This window comes from Eleutherodactylus coqui, chromosome 1 (genome assembly GCF_035609145.1).
Source record: "Eleutherodactylus coqui strain aEleCoq1 chromosome 1, aEleCoq1.hap1, whole genome shotgun sequence".
In the NCBI taxonomy this organism is placed as follows: Eukaryota; Metazoa; Chordata; class Amphibia; order Anura; family Eleutherodactylidae; genus Eleutherodactylus; species Eleutherodactylus coqui.
In genome coordinates, this window is record NC_089837.1 from 356571752 (window position 1) to 356585022 (window position 13271).

The window sequence follows — 13271 nt, forward strand, 5'->3', positions numbered from 1 at the left end:
TAGCGGTCGTTCAATACTGAATGGCTGCTATTTACACTGAACGATCATCTTTCAGCTCTTTATGCAGCATAAATGATGGACAATGAGCTGAACAATCTTCATTTAGTGTAAATAGCAGCCGTTCAGTGATGAACGGCCGCTATGTTAAGTCAATGGAGAGGGGCGGGGGAGAGTTAGGAGTGAAATCTCCTCCAGCTGCCCCGCTGTGAGCCAGCAACACTCGCTACTGTGCAACAGCACGAGATCGAGTATGTGCGGTGACGGGTGTTGGGCATCATTTCCCCGACATTCGTACCCTTAAAGCCCATCTAAATGCGCTTTAAGGGTACTTTTACTCAGGTGTTTAAGGGTCTGACAGCTATCACACAGTAGCAATGATCACTCTGTGAATAGAGGCAGAGCAGCTGGAGATCTCTTCCAGCCGCCCTCCTTTCACAGTAAGCAGGCAGTTGTTCATAGATGAACGACTGCCTGTTTACATAAGCAGATCATTTGATTTTTCTGTCTGCACAAACTAAACATCAAGCGATATGCAAAAGAATTATCAACCTTCATTAAGCCGCTGGTAGCATTTATACTGAATCAATATCGTTCAGATTTGTGTGACCCAGCGAGAATCTGCACGATAATTGTTCAGTGCGAAAGGGTCTTACGGAGGCAAAAGATCAAAGAGAACCCCTGCCCATTTCCAACTCTTCAAAAGGTTCTTGAAGTTAAAAAATACGCCCTCTGCATAATAGCGAGTATTATTCTCTCTGTATCTCAGTTATAATATTTATTTCTGAGCAATTAGGAAAGCAAAGAAAAAATGTTATTCTTCAGGTCTGGTTAATAAGAAGGTTTCTAGTGGGCTAATTGGTCCACTACTGCACAAAGCAATTAACTAACAAATCCTCTATTAATGAAGTCTTTTCTGAAGATCTATTGTTTGGAACTTTGTGGAGCCAAAGCACTGGCGTAATTATGTAGTAACAAAAGTATCCTGGGTACAGAAGGTAGGAGACGCTGCCGTTACTATACACAGGTCGGATGTAATTATTTGTTAGAAAAGTTGGAATTTAAAATTAAATGAATGAAAACATGGTAATGAAGTAAAAATTATGTAAAGGAACCATTCTTTCATGTGTACAAAGGATTTTATGCTATTCAATGGCAAGTTGGGTAATTTTCTGATTACATACAAGTGTATGGAGCATATACAGTTCTCATGGTAAATGCCGTCTTCAGCTTGTAATTGCATGATGTTAAAATATGGTCTATTTGTGTGGCTGAAGAGCTCAGAAATATCAAAGCAACATTCAGGGCCTGTGAACTTTGGATTTAACCATTACATTGAAGGTTACCCAGTGATGCTCATTATTTCAATGAGTACCACTGCTCTAATTGACATTAAAAACTCATGATTGGGAACACTCAAGTAGTATAACTTATAAATCATATAGAGAGCTTTTAACAGCCATAGGGCTCTTTCACACGAGTGTATATTGGCCCGCCGTTTTCACAGGCGCCCGCTATATGCTACGATCTGAGGCATTGAATTCCAATGCACCAGATCACATCGCTGTATTCCCGCGACGTAAAAGCGTCGATATAGCACTGGGCATTTTCACGTCGGGCCCAAAAGATAGTCCTGGAACTATCTTTTGAGCCGGAATACATTGGCCGCTGCATGGGCTCCTATGGGAACCAATGACAGCGCTTGGAGAAGGGAGGTGGGAGAGAGTTGACCAGCGTGACTGATAAACTCCCTCCCTCTTCTCTCCTCCCCTCTGGCTGATTGCAATGGTAGGGGGAGGCACCGGGGCGGATCTAAGCCCCCTCCCCACCACGTGTCCACAGCCAGCAATGGGAGGAGGCAGGACGAGGCGTCGCTTAGCTCTGCCCCACCCTGTCCTATTGCAATCAGCCAGAGGAGAGAGGAGGTGAGCCGGCGAGGGGGAGGGAAGGGGAATGGGCAGCGGCATGGCAGCCTCAGCGTATATGTGCCGGGGCCCATGCCATCTAAGCAGGCCCAAAAACGTTAGATTTGTGCGCCCGTTCACGAGCTTTTACACCTCACAGCGGTGAAGTCTGCTATGGATCTGGGGCAATATTTCCATCGATGGGGCCCTAAAAGCTGCGCCACAATGACAGCTTGTATTTTGCCACAGTTTATGATGCGGTTATGGTTTCTTGATACAAATAGCACACCAACAACTGGTCTGCAACAATTTCCAAGTCATCACATGCATCTGGTTCAGGGTGTGCATGGAGGTGCAAAAATCATCCAAAGGAAGACAGAAGGAAATCCAGCAGTGCACTCATTTCCGTAAAAACAGAGCTGTATTCAAATAGATATAGAAAAATGCAGGTAAGATCGTTGTGGTTTTTACTGCATTGAACACCATAGCGACCCGTTGTAAAAAGCCACATCTGGCTTTGGCTAGTTTTTTCACAGGGGCGAACGTGATTTTGCTGCGAGAAAATTATGGCAAAATTGCGTCTTTTTTCCCACAATTTTTGAGCATCAGCGCTGCCTTTCCTCACAAAATCATTGCTGATTTGTTGCGTTGCAATTAATAGAAGGCTGCATAGGGAAACATGGGAGATAAAACAAACGCACATCGCAGAAAGGTAGAGCATGTGGCAATTTTTAGATTTCACAACATCGCTAATGGGAAGGAAACCATTGTAATTCATTGGTTTCATAATCTGCTTTTTTATTGACTTTCGCATCAAGGAAAAATCGCACGATTTTCTCACCCGTGTGACATCACCCTTTGACTGCACCTCGATTGCACCATCTAAATACACCTTAAGGCCGGCTGCCCACGAGCGTGACGGGCTCCGCCGCGGAATATTCCGCGGCGAAGCCCATCACGGCGCCCCTCAGAGCCCGTATACTTACCAGCGGATCCGGCTTCTTCGCACCCACATGACGCTTCCCCGCCCACCGCCGCTGCGTCACATGACACGCCCACCGCATCACATGACGCGGCCGGCCGTGTCATGTGACGCGCCGGCCGCGTCATATGACGCGGCGGTAGGCAGGAAAGCGTTTTCACGCTATCTTCCGCTATGTTACAGCGGGAGATAGCGTGAACGGACGGCTTCCATTGACTGCAATGGAAGCCGTCAGCGCGTACACCCGTGGCAAATAGAGCATGCCGCGGGTGAGGACGGGAGATTTCACGGTGCGGAATTCCGCGGTGGAATTCCGCACCGTGTGCCCAGAGCTATTAGGTTCAATAGAACCTAATAGCTGCGGGCAACGCAGCGGATTTTCGCCGCGAATTACGCGGCGGAAATCCGTTCGTGGGAAGGAGGCTTAAGGATGGCTTCACACGAGTACAATTGTGTCTGCAAAACATGTGCGCTAATTGTGCAGAGAATAGAACCTATTGTTTTCAATGAGCTCATTCTCCCTTTTATGAGATACTCTATTTTGGTGCACACTGGTGCACCAGAGGCAGCATAGAAGTCTATGGGCGTATGCAAATGTGTACCCAATTCCTGTGCAGTCGCACAATGAACTACGCAATTTTGCAGAGAAATCGACAACACGGGTATTGAATGATCCCAAAGAAGCACAAAAAGAACAGTAAAAAGGGCTAAAACACACGCAATAGTGCAACCTTCACAGCACAAAAAGTCAAGCTATCAGGAGTGTTTTTGCGCATACGCCAATGCAATGCCGCATCTTCCGTATGCTCAAATATGCTTGACTCAGCGTAACACATTTGCGTAGTGAACAAGGTTGATTTGCATGCGTGTCTGCGCATAGAACTGTACATTTTTGCTCATGCAAGGCCCTGTTCACATGCGCACGCGACACACCCTACCCTCATTTAAATGGCTATTTTGCCTAATTAGGTCCAGTATTATTTTTTCCACTGAATTGCGCAGGATATTGCGCACCTGCCACAGACTTCTTGGGACTTCTATTGGTGCTCAAATATACAGGAAAATAGAAAGTTTTTTTTTGCATGCACAAAAACGTGTGCCAATATGTCCATCTGAAGCCGCCCTAAGATTACAGGCAGCTCTTCAATAGGTCTTATGAAAGCACTAGCAGTGAACATCTTTGAAGTGCCAGTTTTTGACATCTGTAAATGTGAAATAAACCAAGACTGGTCACCAGAATATACTAAAGTAGATAAAAGCATAGTTTCTTTACTGTATACAGGCTTAAATTTGGAACGCGTTTTATTATATTTTTTGAGAAAAAAAACAGTAAGAATGTCTCTAACTATGTTTATGAAACATGACCTGTTCATGACACAAGTGATTAGATAGATAGATAGATATGAGATAGATAGATAGATGTGAGAAAGATAGATAGATAGATAGATAGATAGATAGATAGATAGATAGATAGATAGATAGATAGATAGATAGATATGAGATAGATAGATAGATAGATAGATAGATAATAGATATGAGATAGATAGATAGATAGATAGATAGATAGATAGATAGATAGATAGATAGATATGAGATAGATAGATGTGAGAAAGATAGATGTGAGAAAGATAGATATGAGATAGATGATAGATAGATATGAGATAGATAGATAGATCTGAGATAGATAGATAGATATGAGATAGATATAGATATGAGATAGATAGCTGTGAGAAAGATAGATATGAGATAGATGATAGATAGATATGAGATAGATAGATAGATAGATAGATAGATAGATAGATAGATAGATAGATAGATATGAGATAGATAGATAATAGATAGATATGAGATAGATAAATAGATAGATATGAGATAGATAGATAGATATGAGATCGATGATAGATAGATAGATAGATAGATAGATATGAGATAGATAGATGATAGATAGATAGATCTGAGATAGATAGATAATAGATAGATATGAGATAGATAAATAGATAGATATGAGATAGATAATAGATAGATAGATAGATAGATAGATAGATAGATATGAGATAGATAATAGATAGATATGAGATAGATAGATAGATAGATATGAGATAGATAATAGATAGATATGAGATAGATAAATAGATAGATATGAGATAGATAATAGATAGATAGATAGATAGATAGATATGAGATAGATAGATAGATAAATAGATATGAGATAGATAGAGAGATAGATAGATAGATAGATAGATAGATAGGAGATAGATAGATGGATAGATAGATATGAGATAGATAGATAGATAGATAGATAGATAGATAGATAGATAGATAGATAGATAGATAGATAGATATGAGATAGATAATAGATAGATATGAGATAGATAGATAGATAGATAGATAGATAGATAGATAGATAGATAGATATGAGATAGATAATAGATAGATATGAGATAGATAAATAGATAGATATGAGATAGATAATAGATAGATAGATAGATAGATAGATAGATAGATAGATAGATAGATAGATATGAGATAGATAGATAGATAAATAGATATGAGATAGATAGAGAGATAGATAGATAGATAGATAGATAGATAGATAGATAGATAGGAGATAGATAGATGGATAGATAGATATGAGATAGATAGATAGATAGATAGATAGATAGATAGATAGATAGATAGATAGATATGAGATAGATAGATAGATATGAGATAGATAGATAGATAAATAAATAGATATGAGATAGATAGAGAGATAGATAGATAGATAGATAGATAGATAGGAGATAGATAGATAGATGGATAGATAGATATGAGATAGATAGATAGAATTGTAATCTGATGATATCTGATCATATTTGTTGTATACCAGACATTAAGACATAGACATAAATCTCTAGATTCTGTAAGCAAAGGTTACTGTGTGTCATGTAGACCAGGATTATTTACACTGGGAACTCATGACTCAGGCCAAGTATAGTAATGGAATGGTATGATTAATGTAAATGACCTCACAGACTGCATAACTGTGTATACGCCTAAATGTGAAAAGGGCAATATAATAACAAAACAAGTGTGATACAATACATGTGTTGTACATTCCAGGTTTATATACTGACAATGACCATGTTAGCGGTCTCACTTTTTGAAAGTATATAAATAATTCCCTATATTAGTACATAATATTTCATTTCCCCATGTAAATAGTCCCATTGTCTGGACAAGAAAATAGGCTTTATTCTGTGATTTATAATCTTCTGGCCTCCTTCTATCACATGTAATATATCTCTGGGACTACAATTTGCATACCTCTACATAGAGAATAGGAAAAATCCCAATCTTGTCTCCCAACATTCCTTCAGCCCAATTGTCATCTACACGTCTGATCACAGTCAGAATTTCATCCTGAAAAATAAATGTGCATGTCATAGGGTTTTACTTATGTTTATCGATAAACATACAGTACAGAAAGTGTATATATAGTCTTGTGTTTAAAATAACTACTTGGAGGGACCTTACTCAACTTGATTAAAAATGGATAAAGGAGACATCTTACATAAGAAAAAACATCATTAATCCAAATTTCTTGCCCTTAACGTAGTAAAGTACATGCTTGGTTGGTGCAATGAAATTCTTGAAGAAATGAAGTACTTTGTGCACCTGAATGAGTGTATTTCTAAATAAGAAAACAGTCTCTTAAAGTGAATCTGCAGCTGAAGATAGAATTTTACAGTAGGCTCAAAATAGTGGCTGAAGCTCCATTTTCTGATATAGTGCTCTAAATTCCTTGCCAATATATAGGAATAAATAATAACATGCTCACTACCTGCAGGCACCACTAGAAGGAGCATGAGCGCTTATAACATACTCAATGAGATTACAGTATGCAATACTCTTACTTAGTCAGACCTCATCTGGAATACTGTGTCCAGTTCTGGGCACCCCACTTTAAAAATGACATAGACAAACTGGAGCAAGTTCAGAGAAGAGTTACCAAGATGGTGAGCGGTCTGCAAATCATGTACTATGAGGAACAGTTAAAGGATCTGGGAATGTTCAGCTTGCAAAAAGAAGGTTGAGAGGAGACTTATTAGTGGTCTACAAATATCTGAAAGGCTGTCACAGTGCAGAGGGATCAGCCCTTTTCTCATTTGTACAAGGAAAGACTAGAAGCAATGGGATGAAACTGAAAGGTAGGAGATGCAAAATAGGTATTAGAAAAAACTTTCTGACAGTGAGGGTGATCAATGAGTGGAACAGGTTACTACAGGAGGTGGTGAGTTCTCCCTCAATGGAAGTGTTCAAACAAGGGCTGGACAGACATCTATCTGGGATGATTTAGTAAATCCTGCACTGAGCATTGCCTTGGACCTGATGACCCTAGAGGTCCCTTCCAACTCTACCATTCTATGATTTTAAACACCTATGCTCCCTCTAGTGGTGGTTAAAGGTAGCAAGCAAGTTGTCTTATAAAAATTAATGTTTATGGTGGGAATTTGGTGTGCTGTATTCGAAAAACTGAACTCTGGCCATGAAGCAGATATACAGTTAGGGCCAGAAATATTTGGACAGTAACACAATTTTCGCGAGTTGGGCTCTGCATGCCACCGCATTGGATTTGAAATGAAACCTCTACAACAGAATTCAAGTGCAGATTGTAACGTTTAATTTAAAGGGTTGAGCAAAAATATTTGATAGAAAATGTAGGAATTGTACACATTTCTTTACAAACACTCCACATTTAAGGAGCTCAAAAGTAATTGGACAAATAAACATAACCCAAACAAAATATTTTTTGGTTCAATATTTTGTTGCGAATCCTTTGGAGGCAATCACTGCCTTAAGTCTGGAACCCATGGACATCACCAAACGCTGGGTTTCCTCCTTCTTAATGCTTTGCCAGGCCTTTACAGCCGCAGCCTTCAGGTCTTGCTTGTTTGTGGGTCTTTCCGTCTGAAGTCTGGATTTGAGCAAGTGAAATGCATGCTCAATTGGGTTAAGATCTGGTGATTGACTTGGCCATTGCAGAATGTTCCACTTTTTTGCACTCATGAACTCCTGGGTAGCTTTGGCTGTATGCTTGGGGTCATTGTCCATCTGTACTGTGAAGCGCCGTCCGATCAACTTTGCAGCATTTGGCTGAATCTGGGCTGAAAGTATATCCCGGTACACTTCAGAATTCATCCGGCTACTCTTGTCTGCTGTTATGTCATCAATAAACACAAGTGACCCAGTGCCATTGAAAGCCATGCATGCCCATGCCATCACGTTGCCTCCACCATGTTTTACAGAGGATGTGGTGTGCCTTGGATCATGTGCCGTTCCCTTTCATCTCCAAACTTTTTTCTTCCCATCATTCTGGTACAGGTTTATCTTTGTCTCATCTGTCCATAGAATACTTTTCCAGAACTGGGCTGGCTTCTTGAGGTGTTGTTCGGCAAATTTAACTCTGGCCTGTCTATTTTTGGAATTGATGAATGGTTTGCATCTAGATGTGAACCCTTTGTATTTACTTTCATGGAGTCTTCTCTTTACTGTTGACTTAGAGACAGATACACCTACTTCCCTGAGAGTGTTCTGGACTTCAGTTGATGTTGTGAACGGGTTCTTCTTCACCAAAGAAAGTATGCGGCGATCATCCACCACCGTTGCCTTCCGTGGACGCCCAGGCCTTTTTGAGTTCCCAAGCTCACCAGTGAATTCCTTTTTTCTCAGAATGTACCCGACTGTTGATTTTGCTACTCCAAGCATGTCTGCTATCTCTCTGATGGATTTTTTCTTTTTTTTCAGCCTCAGGATGTTCTGCTTCACCTCAATTGAGAGTTCCTTTGACCGCATGTTGTCTGGTCACAGCAACAGCTTCCAAATGCAAACCCACACACCTGGAATCAACCCCAGACCTTTTAACTACTTAATTGATTACAGGTTAACGAGGGAGACGCCTTCTGAGTTAATTGCAGCCCTTAGATTCCATTGTCCAATTACTTTTGGTCCCTTGAAAAAGAGGAGGCTATGCATTACAGAGGTATGATTCCTAAACCCTTTCTCCGATTTGGATGTGGAAACTCTCATATTGCAGCTGGGAGAGTGCACTTTCAGCCCATATTATATATAAAATTGTATTTCTGAACATGTTTTTGTAAACAGCTAAAATAACAAAACTTGTGTCACTGTCCAAATATTTCTGGCCCTAACTGTACTGTAACAAATTAATTAGCACATAATTGAAAGGATGACAAAATGTAGAGTTTAAATTTAAAAGTTATGAATATTTCTCCTTTTATCCACTTGTCTTGAATGTTCCTGTGCTTAGAGTGTAGATCTTCCATAACAGAAATATCTACGCAGTTTTAAAGGAGTTAATGTTCTTTATATAGCCCTTTATTCTTACAAGTAGTATTGGTCCAAAACTGGTGACTTTACTAATTTATCTACTGCAGGACACATGACTGATTTTCCTCCGTAAACCCCCTTGAGTTTTGGAGGAACTCTGTACATTCTACAAGAAATAGACATTACAATTTTGAATGAACAGAACTCATTCTACTTCAAACCACTGTAACTCTGATGCTATCAGTGCTACCTACAGGCTTTTCAGTCATTTTAAAGCTGAACTTGTTCATAGCACTGATAGAACCGGAGCTACAGCTGGTGAGGTAGGGTCAGGAATACTGAATTTACAGCTGTCATTTCAGTTTATGTATAGAAAAAGGACTACAGAGGACAAGTAGGCTGCATAAAACAATCTGTGATTCTCTTGCCTTTTTCCCTGTCCCAGGGGAGGGGAAACATGGACGTTTGTCATACAAATTTGCTCTCTGTTTGTCACTTATGTGGTTTTTTTTTAATCCCAGAAAAGTGAGAAGATGAGCAATTGCTCATCTAATCACTTTCTGTGCTGTTTAAACCTGTTGCTTTAAATATTGTAAAAAACAAAGACTTCCGTTTCTGGTTCCAAACAAAGACAAAAAAGGAGTCAGGGTGTGCCTCATTATAAGGATCAAATTCTACAACCTTTACTGGAAGCCATGGGTCTGAGTGACACCTGCGTTTCTTGTACCCTGATAGCAGGGTGTATACCTTTTACTCCCCAGCCCACCAAGCCTAGTCCACAATTAACTATTTTCGAGTGAATAACCAACTTATTCAGAAGGTTATAGATGCTACTATCCTGGACCTTTTAATTTCTGACCATAGACCGATTTCGACTATATATGGCATTTTCCTGCCTTCCTGGTTACAGATGACAATTCTCTAGAGAATTAAAGAGGGTGGATAGAGCTTGACTATCTTAATTGTATTTAATACTCTCCTTGTATTGGGAGACATCAAAAACAGTGTTACGTGGCAAGATAATGTGCTCCATGTCCACGCTGCGCAAAAACTATTGGAGGCGTACGCTGCCTTCACAGCTTCTCCTTCCACACAGAACAGAGATTTGCAGAGACTGATTTTGATCTCTGATTAGATAGGAATGAACAATCCTATAGGTCATATTACCAGGTAGAATTATTCAGTTTTTGAAACAAAGCATGTCAGCTTCTGGCTAGATTGGCTAAGGGACGACACCTGTTTTCACATATCTCCTCCTAGAACAACAGAATCTTTTCGAACCTGAAACCGATTAACCTGTTTTTACAGAAATTCTATGCTAAACTTGAGCATCAGACCCTAGTAAGGGCACCCAATTTTTTGCATCTATCTTATTGCCTAAGCTCTCATCTTCCCAGATGGAATTTCTTAATAGTGACATCTCAGAGGAAGGAGTAATCCGTGCCACTATGTCCCTTCATAATGGCAAAGCAAATAGCCCTGAGGGATTCTCCAGGGAGTTCTACAAGGCCCTAGTTTTCTAGCCCTCCAAAGTTTTGACACATTATTTTAGCCATCCCCTGAACAAAGGGGTGGTTCCATAAAAATCCAATGTAGCGATAACAAATAGCTGCTTAAATCTAACAAAGATCCCCAATGACCTAACTCCTATTGCCCTATCCCCATAATCAACCAAGAAGTTAAACTTCTCTAAGATATTAGTGAATAGGCTGGGCTCCCTCATGCCATCCCTGACAGATCCATCACAAGGGAGTTTCATTAATGGTCGCTCTGCTGTGGCAAATCTCAGAAAATTTCCAGTGATTTTAGACATTACAAGGTGCCATTCCCAGCCAGGGAAGAATCAGTCTTCAGGCCTTCCTCATACAGGTGTTTTTTCCAGATTTCATTTTAATGGTGCAGCTCACACAAGCGTTAAAACGCAGCGTTTGTAACACCTCGATTTAACAGCGATGCATATTCTAAAATGTACACTTAGTAGTATCTTATAGGTTATGTATCTTCACTACAATTCTTGACTTTTAGAAGTTTGGTAGTGGACATCAACTGACAACATGGAAAAGAAGAGGAGCTATATGGTGAGCTGCAACGTATGCTACATGTTTACAGACCTATCGGAGGAAAAGCCAAACTTCACCTGCCAGAAATCCAAGCTTGTGTCTCTACTAAAGGAAAACGTGCAAATGCTTCAGAAGAGAATAGCTACATTGAAACTCATTAAGGAAGGTGAGGACTTCCCTGACAGAGTAGAAGAAAGTCTTCAAGACGTTGAAGGAAAAATAATATCCAGCGTACCTGCAGAAGCAGAGGAATGGAAGCATGTGACCCAAAGAAGCAGGAGGATCAGGAGTCAGCCAGCACCCATACTGCTTGGGAACCGGTACGAGGTTCTCGAGCAGAAGGAGAAAGAGGTACAGCAAAAAATGACTCTACCCACAAAGAACAGAGCAAAAGAAAGAGATGTACAGCAAGAAATGACTCTAATCACAAAGAACAGAACAGTGGCTTGCAACAAAGGCCAAAAACAATTAAAAAAAAGGATTTTGGGGGTATGTCAAAAGCAAAAGAAAAGCCAAAGATGCTGTTGGATGCTTACAAGATGAAAATGGTGAATTAGTTGAGAATGATGTTGAGAAGGCCGAACTTTTAAATTCCTATTTGGTATCTGTTTTCTCTCAGAAAGAAGATGGAACATCAACTGATCTTCCCTGTGCCATTGGGGGAATAAAAGAATGCAGGCTATCTATTAGCAGAGAGATGGTGAGGGAACACTTAGCTAACTCAAATTAATTGATGTCTCCAGGTCTATTACATACAGATGAATTACATCCTAGGATACTAAAGGAAGCAGGAAAGGTAATTGCTGAACTACTTGTCATAATCTTTGAAAATTCCCGGAGAACAGGAGAAGTCCCAGAAGATTGGAAAAGGGCAAATGTTGTCCCTATCTTCAAAAAAGGGAAGAAAGCGGATCCAAGAAACTACAGGCCTGTGAGCCTGACTTCTATACCGGGAATAATCTTTGAACAAATTATTAAACAGCATGTACGCAAGTACTTGGATAAAAATGGAGTAATTAACCAGAACCAGCATGGGTTTGTAACAAACAAGTTATGCCAGGCGAATGACTGGGTTGATCAGGGAAATGCGGTGGATATAGTATATCTTGACTTTAGTAAAGCATTTGACAAAGTATCTCATACCACACATATTGAAAAAATGACCGAATATGGGATTGACAAGGCAACTGTTAGGGTGATTCACAACTGGCTGAGTGATTGTACTCAGAGAGTGGTCATAAATGGTTGCGCATCCAACTGGAAAAATGTATCAAGTGGGGTACCACAAGGCTCAGTCCTAGGCCCACTGTTGTTCAACATTTTTAGAAATGAACTGGAGGAGGAAATTGATGGGAAACTGATCAAATTTGCCAACAACACAAAGCTAGGAGGGATAGCGAACACTAGGGAAGAGAGAGTATTCAAAAAGATCTAGAAAAGCTTGAACAGTGGTCGCCGACTAACAGAATGGTATTTAACAAGGAGAAATGCAAAGTCCTACATCTGGGCAAGAAAAATGAAAGAAGCACATACAGAATGGGAGGAATCGGGCTAAGCAGCAGCACATGTGAAAAAGACTTGGGTAAACTAATAGATCATAGACTGAACATGAGTCAACAATGTGATGCAGCAGCCAAAAAGGCAAACACAATTCTCGGATGTATTAAGAGAAGCAGAGAGTCTAGATCACTTCACTTCCTTAGTCAGACCTCCTCATCTGGAATACTGTGTACAGTTGTGAGCACCCCACTTTAAAAAAAGACATAGACAAACTGCAGCAAGTTCAGAGAAGAGTTACCAAGATGGTGAGCGGTCTGCAAATCATGTACTATGAGAAACAGTTAAAGGATCTGAGAGAAGACTAAATAGCTGTCTACAAATATCTGAAAAGCTGTCACAGTGCAAAGGGATTAGCCCTATTCTCATTTGTACAAAGAAAGACTAGAAGTAATGAGATGAAACTGAAAGGGAGGAAACACAAATTAGATATTAGAAAAA

The 13271-nt window shown here is 40.1% G+C and overlaps 1 protein-coding gene across 4 annotated transcripts in view; it reads right to left on the bottom strand.

The window, feature by feature from the left end:
• Window positions 1-13271, bottom strand: part of SH3RF3 (SH3 domain containing ring finger 3) — a 405318-nt gene that overhangs the window by 162080 nt on the left and 229967 nt on the right. For all 4 annotated transcript variants that reach the window (XM_066577431.1, XM_066577438.1, XM_066577455.1 and 1 more), the window contains one exon: window positions 6190-6285. In XM_066577431.1, coding sequence (XP_066433528.1) covers window positions 6190-6285 — 96 coding nt within the window. The remainder of the gene's footprint in view (window positions 1-6189; window positions 6286-13271) is intronic.